Source organism: Triticum urartu, chromosome 2A (genome assembly GCF_056163025.1).
Source record: "Triticum urartu cultivar PI428250 chromosome 2A, HENAU_Tu73, whole genome shotgun sequence".
Lineage (NCBI taxonomy): Eukaryota > Viridiplantae > Streptophyta > Magnoliopsida > Poales > Poaceae > Triticum > Triticum urartu.
The window spans coordinates 743,346,797-743,362,098 of record NC_141874.1 but is presented as its reverse complement, the minus strand read 5'-3'; the positions used below and the strand labels follow the sequence as shown (position 1 = coordinate 743,362,098).

At 52.6% G+C, this 15,302-nt stretch overlaps 1 protein-coding gene and 1 pseudogene across 1 annotated transcript; one reads left to right on the top strand and one right to left on the bottom strand.

The window, feature by feature from the left end:
• Positions 1 to 6,299: 6,299 nt before the first annotated feature.
• Positions 6,300 to 7,495, top strand: LOC147987556 (uncharacterized; annotated as a pseudogene).
• Positions 7,496 to 13,954: 6,459 nt separating this feature from the next.
• Positions 13,955 to 15,101, bottom strand: LOC125530191 (two-component response regulator ORR3). Its single transcript, XM_048694595.2, has 2 exons — positions 14,750 to 15,101; positions 13,955 to 14,633 (listed from the first exon to the last, which is right to left on the bottom strand). The coding sequence occupies exons 1-2, from the start codon at positions 14,991 to 14,993 to the stop codon at positions 14,347 to 14,349; spliced, it is 531 nt and encodes a 176-aa protein (XP_048550552.1). The 5' UTR covers positions 14,994 to 15,101; the 3' UTR covers positions 13,955 to 14,346.
• Positions 15,102 to 15,302: the final 201 nt, after the last annotated feature.

Here is a 15,302-nt window from a genome sequence, read left to right as displayed (position 1 = left end):
CCGGCGCCGGCGACCCGCACCCATGGACACACGCGTCGGCACCCTGCTCACCCCGTCCTATAGCCGCGACCCCCCCCTCCCCCGGCCACCGCCACCGCCGCCACAAACACTATCCCGGGTGGTGTTGGCCTCGCCTCCGCCGGAGCTCCTCCGACGAGCGGCCTCGCGCGCGGCCTCTTCATGCCGCCGCGGATGACCTCGTCGGCGGGTGGCGTCGCGCCGGCGCCGGCCCGAGCCACCGTCCCCTCCTCCTCAAAGCTCCCCAATACGGCGCGGCCAAAGAAGGGCAAGACATCGGCGAAGAAAAACAAGGCGGCGGACGGCTCCGGCACCTCCAAGGCGAAGAGGAAGAAGCTTGCGGGGCGTGCGACGGGCGCGGCGGCTGCCCAAGCGCCGGCAAGCTCACTCGTTGAACCGGCGGCCGGCGCGCACAACATGTTCGACGAAATGCCTCCAAGGTAAAAAAATTCTAACTTTTCATTTTTTTTGTTATTTTTTGAATGCATTCGTCACATATAGATAGCTTATTTGCATTGTGCAAAAAAAATTGTAGTCTCAATGATGATGCATACATGTCAACGATGGGTGTTGGCTCCAACAATTCGCATTGGTCTTAAACCAATGACATGCATTTTCAAGACCATGAGTTTGAGGTGGACGAGGAGGGTGAGGGCATTGTCGACGCACCGAAAGGAAGAGCGGGCAATTACACCAACACCGATGACATCTTACTATGCAATACTTGGTTGCAAGTGTCGAGGGATCCATCCGTTGGAGGTGATCAAAGTAGAGATGCTTATTGGAACCAGATGAAGGAACACTTTGATGCTCGCAACGTGAGTGGAATTGACCGCTCCAACCGATCACTTAGGTCCCGGTGGTCGACAATCAACTCGGATTGTCAAAGGTGGGCGGCTTGTCAAAAGGCGATTGACAAGTTAAACCCAAGTGGCACAAATGAGGACGATAGAGTAAATGCCATTTCATCTTACATGTTGGTGCTAAACTTGATTTGTTTTGCTTGTTGTTGGTGCTCACTTGCTTTGTTTTCATGTAGTACAACATTGCGCAAAACTTGTTCAAAGAAGAGGAGAGGAAAACCAAGAAGGGGAAGATCAAGAAAGGAAGGGTCTTTACTTTGCCTCATTGCTATGATGTGTTGAAGGATGATGAGAAATGGAAGAAGCGTGAAGATTTGGATGATTTGCATTTGAGCGACAAACGAAAGCGAACAATTAAGTTGGATGATGATGAGGAGGAGGATGATGCATCAAGTGATGACGGCAAGAGAAGCCCCACACCCAACTCGGTTTCATACTCGAAGCCAAAGCGGCCGGATGGGTGCAAGAAAGACAAACCCGAAAAGAAGAACAGGAAAGGAGATGATGAGCTCAAAAATGCTATGGAAGCTATTGTGCAGGCAAGAAAAGAAGCCAACGAGGTGAGGAAAATGGCAAGGACCCAAGATGCCGCGGCCGAGGAGAGAAGGTTGGCGGCCGAGGAGAGGAAGGTGGTTTTGGAGGAGAGGAATGTGAGCAATGAGGAGCGAACTAGATTGTTGGAATGGGAGAAGCACTTGTTCTTCTTGGACACAACTAACCTCAATGCGGCGCAAAAGGAGTATGTCAATCTTGCCCAACAAGAAGTCTTGATCCAAAAAAGAGCCATGGTTCATGCAATGGGTGGCGGTGCCCTCGGCGCAATGGGTGGCGGTGGCATCGGCGCCATGGGTGGCGGTGGCATCGGCACCATGGGTGGCGGTGGCCTCGGCGCCATGGATGGCATGGGTGGCGGTGGCTTCGGCGCCTTCGGCACCATGAGTGGCATGGATGGCTTGGGTGGCTTTGGAGCACCCCCCGACGCTATGGCCATGATGGGAGGCATGAGTTTTGCTTCTCTCATGGGAGGCATGGGTGCACCTCCGGCCGCCATGGGCGGAATGTCTTTCGATGAGCCTCCTCGCACACATTCCTATGAAGATGCCGTTGAAAATCTTGCCAACACCGTCGAAGCTTCACGTGATGCGATGCGCGATGAGGAGAGGGAGGAAGATTCAACTTCGGAGGCGGAAGAATCGTCTTCCGAAGATGAGGACGAGGACGAAGACGAGGACGACGACGAGGAATGATGTGTCTTTCCTTTGTGTATTGAACTTGATTTGCATTTTGAACTTGGTTGGATGAATTTGTGGGCATGATTTTAAACTTGTGGGCATGAACTTCTTCAACTTGTTTGTGTGAAATTTTTAATGTGTTGAAAATATGCATCATTTTGTGTTGAAATATGCCAGATACAATGCATCGGCGGGTCACGCGCGCTGCATTTTAGCGTGCTGCTGGAGCGACGCGCGCTCTGCATTTTAACGCGGCCGCTGGAGTCAACGCTGCGCGCCGCGCTAAATCAACCGATGCGCGGCATATGCGTTTTTTGCATGCGACGCGACCAGCGCCTATTGAAGATGCTCCGAGAGGCCGCCACTTTTCCGGCGAGGCTGGCCTCGGATGATCTTCTGTCCGTCCCCCGGCCCCGCGGCGCCACGCACACCTGATGGCTCCATCCTCTGTGGCCCTACCCGTCTCTCGTCATCATGGCCATTGATTCTGCCCGTGATCTAGATGTCGTTCCCACGCATGCATGCATGGACCGTGGAACAGCGACTACGACATTGGTCTTGCACAGTTCGGGCATGGCACATGCGGACATGGCCGGGGGATCCGTCGCGCAGAGACGTTCACTCGCGTCTTCCAACTTGGACGGCTGAGTGTTCGAGGTAAATCTCAGTCGAGCTGACATAAAAAAACCCATTCAAAAACATGAAGTTACAGCTACGATCGAAGACGATATAGAAGAAAAACATAACAACTAAGATTACCAACCAAATTAGAAGTTGCATATTCTAAAAAAAGGGTACATCAAGATCACTTGAAACCATCATGTTTTAGTTTGTTTTGCTTCTACTAGCATTGTATAGTTGTTACACATTTTAGTCTCGGACCATTCATTCTGCCCGTGATCTGAATGTCGCTGCGACGCATGCATGCATGGACCGTGGAACAGCGACTACGACACTGGCTTGCACAGTTCGGTCCAGACATGGCACATTCACGTGGGATCCGTCGCGCAGAGATGCTACCTCGCGTCTTACAACTTGCATAGCCGAGTGTTCGAGGTAAATCTCAGTCGATAGATCTGGCATTAAATCCCATGCAACAACATGAAGTTACAACTACGATCGAAGACGATAGAAGGAAAACATGAACAACTAACATTACCAACCAAATTAAAAGTTGCATATTCTCAACAAAAAAAAGGTTACTACATTAAGATCACTTGAAACCATCATGTTTTAGTTTTGCCCCTACTAGCATTATAGAGCTGTTACACGTTTTAGTCTCGATGACAACCGGTGATGGTTAATCAACTCCTTTGTGGCCACACACCGAGGCATAACACAAACAACACCATGCACGGCCGCCACGAGAGCCAGTGAACGAAGCCAAACAACCTAAACATGCACAATATCCACTTAATTGTTGGCCCACCGGCGACCCCAAAGCTCCGACGCACTAAGAACCAATATGCCTAGGGAGTTTGGAATTCTAGAACAATTTTCAATTCATAATTTTTTTAATCCACAAACATTTTTGGACCAAATAAGGTGGCACATTGAACCAGTGGCCTCCGGTTGGACAAAACACATACTACCTTCGTTCCTAAATATAAGTCTTTTTACTGATTTCATTATGGACTACATACAGAGCAAAATAAGTGAACTTACACTAAAAAAATACATCTATACTAGCAATGTGCCCGTGCAATTGCAACGGATCCAAAGTAGAATAATACTCCCTCCATTCCACAATGTAGTGCTTCCTCTATCCCCGTGCTTCAACTTTGACCGTAAATTTAACTATCAAGACCGATTGCGGCGGGAGCAAAAGTTATATCAGTGAATTCGTATTCGAAAGAAGTTCTTAATTATGTAACTTTTTTTCCCGCCGCAGTCGGTCTCGTTCGTTAAATTTATGGTCAAAGTTCGACCTCGGAAAGCGTGGGCGCACTATATTTTGGAATGGAGGGAGTACATGTTCACAAACTTGAAAGGAAAACACTCTAGTTTATATATATAGACACACAAATATAACATTTCACTCAAAATATATTTCTCAGGCTGTTTAGATGAGGTGAGGGAGGGATGTGGTTGGTTTCAAGATACTAAGGGATTTTCTACAAATTGGAACGGAGAAGTGGGGTATTGTTGCAAAAATGCCATAACTTACCCCACAATTGTTAGATGCAGATCTGATATTCAGAAATGACGGATGGCAGACACACCGTTATCACCAACTGGGTATTTTGTAGGAGTAGAGATACATTCCTATATAGTTTGTAGTGAAATCTCTAAAACGACTTTTATTTGAAAACGGAGGGAGTAGAACCTAATTTTGACCCGACACTCTTTCAGACGGAGTCCAAAACATCGGAGCTCTCGTAGACCTTTATTCTTAGAAAGATTAGTAATGCTAAGGACTAGCAGTAAACTAGTAATCACATAACAACCGGGCTTCTTTAACCGTATAACTAACTACAGTAAAGTGAGATCGATTACTGTCTATCCAGCAACTCGCCCCATCCGATCCGTGTTAGATCTGCTCCTGGACTCGCCACCAACCTCGAAGATCTACGAAATCAAACTCCACTAATCACGAGACGTGTAGTCCGTAGCAGAAAGAGTACAACTACATCACCAATCAACACACATCTCAACTCCTTCGTTGCACTTAGGAGGTGTGTATGCTTGGCTAAGATGGCAATGGCGTACACGTCTCGCCCCTACCTAATGTACGTGCGTGCTTGTGTTTTTGTACAGCCGGTAGTTGCATCCTGGACAGACTAGTACACAAACCAAGCCTGCTTCTAGAAGACACTGAACACGTGAGCTCCATTTGCACTTCGCACGAGTGACACTGACATGGTTGCATCGTAATATTCCTGATTGAGACACTTATTTTAAGGAGGGAGTAGAATTTACCGAAGAAACTTCAACAAATCGCACCCCGACTCCACCGATGCAAACCAGTGCTGGTGTATTACATGCACGCCTTTGGCGGGTCTCGATCGCCGTCCCCATCTCTTGTGTACATTTCCGACGTCCGCCATGCCTCGTCTTAATCATGAGATCTCGGCGTGACAACTGCATTTGCACGGCGATCACGCAGTCCAGACTTGAAGGTTGAAAGTGTCAACAGTCTCAAGAGCAGAGCACCCGGCCTCCAATCTATCTTCTAGAAGAAAAAGGAAATTCCGCAACGGTTGAAACCTCAAGATCTTCCCCGCAGCAGCCAGCCATGGAGCGGTCTCTGTCTCTCCCACTGTGCGTACGTATCCAGTGAGAGGACGACCGGTGTGGCCGGGGTGACGGCGATGAGTACTCCCCCCTCGTCTGGCTAGCGTCCTCGCCGAATCTTCCAGGATCTTCAGCCGGACAATCGGATCAGCGTCATTGAAAACACGTACCTGGGCTACGTCCGGCGGCTAGCGGTACAGGCCGCGCACCATGCCAATGCACGCACGGCTCGGTGGGTGGGTGCGTGGTTGCCAGCAAAGGTACGTCCCACATTTGCATGCACGCCCGTGAGTGAGTACGTGACGTGACATGATCGACGTGCCCGGATCTCTTTTCCAATATCGCGGGCGGGCGTGGCGGGATCGGGCTATCCGTAGGCCCGCCGACGGATGGGCGGGCGGTGGATCCCGCCGCGATCTCGACAAGTCCGGCGAACCTGGCGGCCCAATCGAGCCAGCCCCGTGGCCACCCACCCAGCCAACGGCCGGACCCCCGCCCGGCATGCCATGGGCGCCGGCCGTGGCTCCCACGCCGCCACGTTCCCCTGGCGACTAGCTGGCGTTTCCCGGCGGCGGGCCAGCTCCGGATGCATGATCCAAACCGAAACTCCCTGTCTGTCGCCTGGCCATGGCCCGCCGGCGTCACGCACGCCTGATGGCTGATGGCCGATGGCCGATGGCCGCTCAATCCAATCCACCACGCCCTTCTCATGACTGGCTTTGATTCTCCTCGGGATTTGGGTGTCGACCGACTCGCTCTACACATGGATGGATGGGATCGTGGGACGGCGACTACGTCCGACTTGGATAGGTGCATGCATGCAACAGAGTAAATTGTACAGAAGTATCATAATTGGGGCATTAGAAACAGATTGGTACCAAGTTTGGTAATTTTTACATGTCAATATCAAGTCTGGGGCTAGACGTTACAAAAAGGTCTAAATTATGTATAAATGCGTATTAACGGTGTATCTGACCGGCGGGGCCCGCATGTCAGCTGCCGATGTGGCATTTTTTTGCAGAAACACCCCGCACGGCGGCGCCCGGTCTGGATCGAAGGAGGGGGGATCCATCGAGCCCGAGCTCCCATCGCATCACCGCGGCCCCCCGCTTGCGCCGGAGCTGCCCCTGCTCGCACCGCCGCGGCCTCTGCTCGTGGCCTCCACCGTCTCCTTCCGGGCCTTGGCATAACGGAACCGCCTCCCTCCCCCCTCTCCCCGTCCGAACTCGACGCCATCTATGCGCTCATCCCGCGGCTCATCTCTGAGGGCCAGGTCCCTGCCGTCGGCCGCCTCCTCTCCGCGGCGCTTCTCTTGCCCGGCTTCCCGGAGCGCCTCCCGTTCCCCCCGCTCGCGGAGCACCTCGCCTCCCTCCCCACGCTCACCCTGGCCTTCGCCCTGCTCACCGCGCTCCGCCACCACCCCGTCCGCACCCCGTCCGCCCCTCGCCGCTCCCGCTCGCCACCGCGCTCCTCGGCCACCTCCTCGCGATGCGCCGCGCCCGCGAGGCCGCTTTCGTGCTCCGCTGGCTCTGCCGCCCCGACTCCCCGCGCCGGCCCGACGCCGCCACCTACGGCATCGCCGTCGGCGGGTTCTGCAGGTTCGGGGACCCCAGGAGCGCGCTCGTCGCCCTCGGCGAGATGGCCTCCGACGGGGTTCCGCCCTCACTGGAGCTGCAGGAGGCGGTGCGGGATGCGATGCTGCAGGACGCGAGGATCGAGGAGGCATGGGCGCTGGAGGAGGCTATGCGGCCGCCGGAGTCCAAGAAGACGGGAACCAAGGCGGCGCGTCAAGAGAGAGAGCTTCGGGTGAGAGAAAGAGAAGAAAAATGGAAGGAGGAAGAGAAGGAGAGAGGCAGGGTGCGGGGACGGCCTGGTCCTGATCGCCGGTGGTGGTGCTCCGGTGGCCGGCCGGCGGCGCGGCGAGGAAGAGGCCAGGGCGGGGCGGGGGTTACGGGAGGCGAAGGAGCTCGGGCTCGAGGGGCTCCTCCCCTTGATCCAGATCGGGCCCTGCCGCGCGTGAGGACGAAGGAGGCGCGGGGGGTTTCTGCAAAAAGAATGCCACATCGGCAGCTGACATGCGGGCTCCGCCGGTCAGATACACCGTCAATACGCGTTTATACGCGATTTAGACCTTTTTGTAACGTCTAGCCCCATACTTGGTACTGACATGTAAAAATTACCAAACTTGATATCAATCTGCTTGCAATGCCCCAATTGTAATACTTCTGTGCAATTTACTCCATGCAACAGGCAGTAGTACAACGGTTACCGGCCGTAAAATGTTGGTAAAAACCGCAGAAGGCAAGCAGTAATGTCCGGGGCCTAATCTGCAGTCCAACGACCTTGCATCGCTCGACTGAGTATAGTTGTTTTTACTTTCGGCAGAACCAACGTACCTTTTCTTTCTTTCTGAAGCAAATGTACCATGTACACAATTGAAACATGCACTTAATACTGCCGCCCCTACGACGCAGTAGTCCCCGGCCTGCGAGTCCATGTACAAATGCCGTACCCATATATCGGGGTTGCTTTCGGTGCACTGGCACTGCCTTTGGAGGATCACGACGGAAGTACGTACCAGTAGTAGACTGAAGCAGCCACCGGCCGGCGAACCATTTGCCGCCCGTACGTGCATACAGCGCGTGGCCTGGCATCAGTGGTATGGCGATACGCGGTACGGGGATGGTGCGTACGTACGTACGTAGCAGCACGCGTGTACGCGAGACGCGACAGCCGCCGTGCGCAGCACACACGTACGTACGTACCCGCGATGCCTTTACTCAGCCACGGTCCGTGCGACGATCTTCTCCTTGTCCGAAGATCACACTGGGGGAGTGACCAGTCGTATTCGTCTCCTGGTCATGGGTTTTTATTATATATACACTTCTAATCACGAGTTTATAACTTTGCTTAGCGTAGCGGGCTTGACTGTTCTACGCTGTTTAGTGCCGACAGGAGTTCCAAAAAAAAGCACAATGGGCAACGCGATTTCCGTTCCAAAACAATGGGTTTATATAGAGGCGATCTCTGCAACATTCTTCGTCTCATCTTCTACCTGGTGAAAATGTTCACGCGTGATAATGTAGTAAACAATGTGAAGTCAAACTCCGACATGCTCGCCCGGCACTTGAGGACGAGGATTGTTCCGAGAAGCACCGTAGGCTCGCCCTGGCCTGTTGGACTTTTCTTCTCAGCAACCAAACCAACTGTTCCAACAAATCTGGAGTACTGTTACTACTACGACTACTTCTCCACAAACCAATCAATTCAACATATCCGACCACGACATTCCTGAAGATCGACAAAGAAGCCAATCTGCCAGTCCAATCCATACAATCTCTCCCTGATCATCTCATCTGCATGTTATTTCTTCCAACTTAATCCAGTAGTGCATGTCAATTCACACTGGCACGATCAAATCAGTAACACTATTGCATCACTATTCATCCCCAGTCGAGGCAGGCTATGGACCTATGGTGGTACGGAGGGGAAGTTTCTTTCTCCTCCGATCGGTGGTGACCATGCGTCCTTGTGGTGGCGTGGAGGTCCGGCTGGGTGGTCGTAGGTCATTGCACGGGTCACCGGTGTGATCCTGGTTCCGCTGGGGCGGTGGGTCGTGTTTGGTAGCGGGGTGCGGTTGGTGGTGGTGTCCTTCCTTTTCTTGGGTCTGAACCGGTGGCTACGGGATGCTCGCACGATGGAGGTGGCGACGACCTAGGGCTCATGCTCGTGCGGGCCAAATATGGGTTCGCCGCAGGTCATGTTTCTGCGCGAGATAGATGGGGTAGGCTCGGTCCGGGTGGTGCTCGCGGGTGATGTTGTTGCTTTCGTCGCGGGCGCGGTGGGTTGCGGTGGTGGTTGTGACATCATTGCATCATCGGACCAACCGTCGTCGATGGCCACGGGCATGGCGTTGTGTGAGCTTGCCTGGGCCATGGTTAGGGCCTTGCTCGGCGGCAACCGTCAGCCGTCACAGAGTCGTGCCCCCCCCCCTCCCCCCCCCTCCCCACACACACACCTAGTCCATCGAGATCTTGGCTGGGGACGCAGGCGTGGCTGCCTCCTACGGTGGAGGCGCTCACCCTGGCTCAGTGGCTGGTGTCAGGCTAGGAGTAGATGGGGTGTCTCTGCTCGTCCTACCATGGTCGGGTGCGCTATGAAGTGTGCGGTGTACAGTGTTTCGCGGGTGCCGAGGTGGTGGTTTTGGATGGTGGGCCTCGCTCCATGGTAGTGGCTTCACTTATTGGTCGTGTGGGTGGCAAGTGGTGTAGGGGCGGGGATGCTCTGGTATGCTCTACCAATGCCCAAATTCGGTGGGGATGGGTCGGCCCTCGATGCGGTGGTGACTAGGACTTCTCTCAATGGTGGGGCTAGTATCCGAGCGAAGTTCGCGTTTCTGGCGCCGACACCGGTGGCATCCGTGAGTGTCGCTTGCTTCCCGAAGACATTGTCGTGGGTCTCGCCCTTATGCAGGGCTCCGGGTGAAAACATCTGACTGGTCGGACTGGATGGCGACGATGCTTTGCGCCATCACGTCTTGGGACGTTGTTTTAGAGCTCAGGAGTCTTCGGTAAGCCTGCGGAAAGATAGTAGGCTTGTTCCCATGTCTATCTTGTATCCGTGACCTACTTTGTAATTGTAAGGGGGGCACTCCATCGTATTGCATCGTTCATCCGTGTATTTTATTGTGTTGATCTATATATAAAACGAGATAAAAGCCTGTATTGAGTCGTCTCCGATTCACCAGTTATCCCCGTGCTCTTGACATAGACAATGGTATGGACGTGTTATTTTCTCCCTTCCTTCTTTCGATAATGTGGGAGTGACGGCCAAGCTCCCGCTACCGGTTGGTCCACCGCCGGATGGGTGGATCCCGTGGTAAAGAAGTCCGACGAGCTTGGCGACCCCAAGTCTAGCTCAAAGAAAGCAGACCAACGGACTTACTAGCCGACGTACCAACCCCGAATTGAACTTAGTTCGGGTGAAACATTAAAAGTTAAATAAATATTAAGGTACAAATGCAAGTTTGTTCAACCAAAATTCAAGATACTAAAACATCAAAATGCGAAATAAATACATTAGAAAGTACTCCCTCCGTAAAGAAAATACAAAAGCGTTAAGATCACTATTATATATATTTCTTTACAGATTGAGTAATAACATAGACTCTGCAACTTTAAATGCTTATTTGATGCTCACCCGCTGCCTGTTGGACTTTTCATCTCAGCAACCAACGGAGCTATTCCCACAAAATTGGAGCACTGTTATGAGTGTAGTGGAGTACTACCTCTCCATAAACCAATCAATTCAACATACCCCGACTTTGACGTTCGAGAAGATCAGCACAGAATCATATAAAATCAATGACCCGAACTGACCTGACCTGACCAAACAGCGGCAGCGTTCCACACACACACCAATCTGTTATCTGTCAATCCAGGGGATCTCTCCCTGATCTGCACGTTTTCTCCGATGTAGTCCAGCTGCGTTCCACACACAGTTACATGTCAGGTCGACGACGACACGCCATTTGCAACAACAGTTTTGCATCACTGGTCCGCCGGATGGATCCGGCCCCGCGATCAAAGTCCGGCGAGCCTGGCGACCCCGGGTCCGGCCGGCCCGGACCAAGCCGGCCAAGTGGCCACGCCCACGTTTCCCTCATGAACAGAACCGCCAGCGGGTGGCCGGCGTTTCCCGGCGGGCCATTTTCGGATGATCGATCCCCTGTCCGTCCATGCCGACCGTCCCGTCGCCTGGCCCCGCGGCGTCACACGCACCTGATGGCTCGACCCCCACTGGCCTATCCACCTCCTCCCTTTCATGATCGAGACTTTGATTCTGCCCGAGATCTGGATGTCGTCTAGACACATGGATCGTGGAACAGCGACTGCATTGGCACTTGCATAGTAGCTACACACATGACATGCATCTACGATTGATCGGTCGCGTGGGGATGCTCGTGACTTGCAACGAAGGTCACCGGCGTCTTCCATTTTGGACCACCGAGGACATCTACGATCTATTAAAACATGTCATACGAAAACGTATTTCTTTTGCGGGTATATATTAAAATGTATTTCATGATAAACCTAATTTCGGTATTGATATATCTCTATATAACATGATCAAAATCGACAAAGTTTGGCAATTTTTTAGAAAGTATGTTTTCGTCACTCAAATTTAACGGAAGCTACATTTGGACTGTCAAAACAAGTTGGTCCCTCAAAAAAATTGGTTGACATTTGGTCCCTCAAGTCTCAATACCGGTTACAGTTTGTCCAAAATCGGCTTAGAGAGGAAAACCAACCATGTGTCCTCGGTTTTCTCTCTCCTCCAGCTGTGTAACCTACTTGCGCTTCCATCAAGGAAAACCGGGTACCTACCTGTGCTGCCGACAACACCCTGCCCCCCACCAAACCATCAATATGAGCCATCAGCCGCACGCCACAAAAACTATCCACCTGCCCCAACCCCCGGCGCACCGTCGCGTACCCCGCCACTCCCGACCGCATCCACACCCTCCTCACCCCTCCCCTCATCACTTCCCTCCAATGCACCCCTACTACGGTGAGCATCTCAGGTTGCTCAGATCCGTCGAAGGTTGGGGCGTCGTCGGACCCTACGTCAAAGCGAGGCACCGATGTTGGTCGTGCTCCACCCGAAGGTGGCAGATCCGTTTTGTTGATGTCTGTGTTGGTCGATGACGACGTGCCCAGAGAGGGTCGCGCCACCGTGCGTCCCTTTGATCTACATCACCGTCAGTGACACATAGGTGAGAGCCGCTGCCCCTCCCCTTCCCTCGACTCGGCCGGCGACAGGAACACGCCGACGTCGCCCTCACCTCCCCTTGTGTCCACTTCGTCGACGAACCCACCGCCGTTCATGTGCAGTGCACTTTCTAATTTTGGACACAAGAAAATAGCTTCCACGTGGCCAGTTTTCTGCTCAAATCTAGGTTTGGATGAACTTTACCTGGTTCTTCCGAGACTTCAGGGACCAAATGTCATCCACAAATTCTTGAGGGATCAAATGTTAAATTTCAGCAAGCTTAAGGGATGGAAAACATACCTTCTCTCTTAAAAAAAACTTTGTGCACTATTGATTTGGCAAGGAAGACATTGCCTAACGCAGAAACACGCAGTTGTACCATGTACTTGAATCTCCCCAACCTTACATAGGCAGTACTACTACTAGTACCAACCCTGTACGCAGTACACGTACAGAGCAAATTACTCCAGACGAGGTGTAGTCCCACAGTAAATCGGGTACCTCTGGGTGGACAACCTTTAGAGCATGACACCGGAATCAAGCAGCATCAAACTAGAGAATCGGCTGTACTCGGTACGTACGTACGTAGACGTAGGCAGCATCGATCGACAAATGAGACGCAGATACGGTACGTAGGAAGCAGTACGCTACGTACTACGCGAGACGCGACACCCGCCGTGCGCTCCACGGAGTAGGTACGTGCCGCTCTCATAACTCGGGTCAGCCCGTGCGATCTTGTCCGACTTTTCCCCCTTCCCCGAAGATCACACCGGGCCGGTACTGCTCACTCTAATGCTAGTGGTCATGAGTTCATACAGTTGCAATCAGAACTTTATTACTCTGCTTCACGCAGTGATCTTGAATTCATGACATTTCTCGCTAGCTGTTTAATGCCAGAGCAGGAGTTTTTTTTTTCTTCTATGGACCAGAGCAGGAGTTACTGCTACCTTTTCCCTGCTGCCTGTGCCCAATCTCTGAATTCCAACAGTTCAAGCCATGTGGTTTCACTTCCAAAACAATGTTTACATCTAATAACTTCAGCATTTTTTACTCACCAGGTGAAACGTACATTTACCGGTGATAAAGAAATATAGGTATATTGATGATTAGTATTATTACTCCAGTAAGCAATGGGAAGTCAAGGCTAGAAATGCGACTTTTCTTCATGCAAACCAACGGAACTACTATTCCAACAAACAACTGCTACAACTACTTGTCCACAACTCAAATCAAAGATAATATATACGCACATACATGTCCGACTTTGACATTCCACGAGACAAGACACAGAATCAGGTAAAATCAGAACCCGACCTAATAACTAACACACAGCTGCACGCACCAATCGGCCGTATCTTCTCCCTGATCCGCGTGTTTATTCCCAGTTTAATCCAGCCACATGGTGGCCACATACAGCGCTCCCACACCTCACCTCACCACGCCTTGTGCGGAAGCAGAATCTGGCACCAGGTAAGCAGATCTCCGGGGAGATCCTTCCACAGTGCCCCCATTCATTACCATATCTCCCTACCTCCATATATGCTCCGGCCTTTGGACTTTTCAGTTTTTTTATACGCCGCGTATAACAACAGCTCACCTAAGACAACCCACAAGCATTGTATATGTACAATTACGAGATACGCACGTACGATCAAGATTGTGCTTCTGCTAGTATATTAGCTCGTCGACATCATCATCAGCGGAGCTATTTAACAATCAATCATCCAAATTGTATCGCGTGGCAGACAAAGCATGATCAGGGGCAGGCAGATGCCTGAACTGCATGCGGCGACCATGTGGAGATTAAGCAAGGAGAAGCGATACAGACGATGATGGTTAATTGTTGCAAAAGATTAAGCTCTGATTATGAAACTGTCAACATGTTGCTCTGATCCGATGCCATTTCGACATTTAGCCAAGATGGGAAACTTCTCTGAACAACATTCATTCAGAAGATTTCCTTTCTTTTGGCCGGATGAATACTCTGTTTCGATTTTTTTTTTCTTGGCATCTCTGAAGAAGCAGAGCACACAAGGGGACGAACTAACATCCTAATCTAGTCATCATCATCTACTAGGACCCCAAAAAGTTAAGCTGTTGTTTGAGGCGGCAGCGAGCGGCGGATCTATGTCCATGGAAAGAACACCGAAGAAAAAAGAATGAAAAATCCTACTTAAGAATTAATCCTCCTCCGTAGATGATCCACGGGTGCGGCGAGAGACGGTTCATCACCGGATGCGGTTGCAGAGGCGGGAGACGTCGGAGGGGCGGACGGGCTTGAGGAGGAAGTCCTCGGCGCCCTCCTCGAGGCAGCGGGTGATGCGGTTGGGCACGTTCTCCGACGACATGATCACCACGGGGATCTCCCGGAGCTCCGACGACTCCTTGACCCGCTTCAGCAGCTCGTACCCGGTCATGCCGGGCATCCAGTAGTCGGTGATGATCATGTTCACGTCCGTGATGAGCCCCAGGCCCAGCAGCTCCAGCGCCCGAGTCGCAGAGTCCACAGTAGTCACTGCAAGATAGAACAAGGCAGATCAGAACATGTACGACGAGGATGGATCGAGTAGCCGTCCAATTTCTTGAAGAATTGCCGGAGCGCGGCTTGATTGGATTGATTCGATTTCTCACCTCTGTATTTTGAGCTGCGGAGGATCTTGGCGATGACGGCGCGGTCGACGACGCTGTCGTCGACGGCGAGCACGTGCAGCTCCGCCTGGACCTGGACCTGGACGACGACCTCGTCGGCGTCGGTCATCACCGGCACCACCTTGCGGTCGCCGGCGGCGGTGGGCTTCGGCGAGGGCGCCACCTTGGCGGCCATGGCGGCCGGCAGGGTCATGGCCGGAGCCTGGGTGGGAGCAGCCGCGGCCATCAGTCGATCAAACTCTCTCGCCGGAGAAGCAGTAGTAATATGGAACGGCGAAGAGCTCTTCTTCTTGGCTTGAATAGATTGGTGCGTTTGGGTGTTGGTTGGGTTGGCCGCGACGCGCGGCGGTATATATACAGGGGCGGGGGGGAAGCGGAAAATAAATGCGGGGGAAATCCTGCGAGATCTCGAAAGGGATCCTAGGCTCGCGGATCGAGTAAAACCCAGCCCCCGGTGGGGCCCGGCCCGATCCGGGCGCGGATCCGCGGGCCCCGCGGCCCAGCCCGGGAGATCCCCGCCGGGATTTTCCTGCCG

Bases quoted from the DNA above. Each gene is read 5' to 3' on its own strand.
- LOC125530191 (XM_048694595.2), bottom strand. From the start codon at position 14,993: ATGGCCGCGGCTGCTCCCACCCAGGCTCCGGCCATGACCCTGCCGGCC. The intron at 14,634-14,749 runs GTGAGAAATCGA...TCTATCTTGCAG, and splicing joins CCGCAGCTCAAAATACAGAG to TGACTACTGTGGACTCTGCG.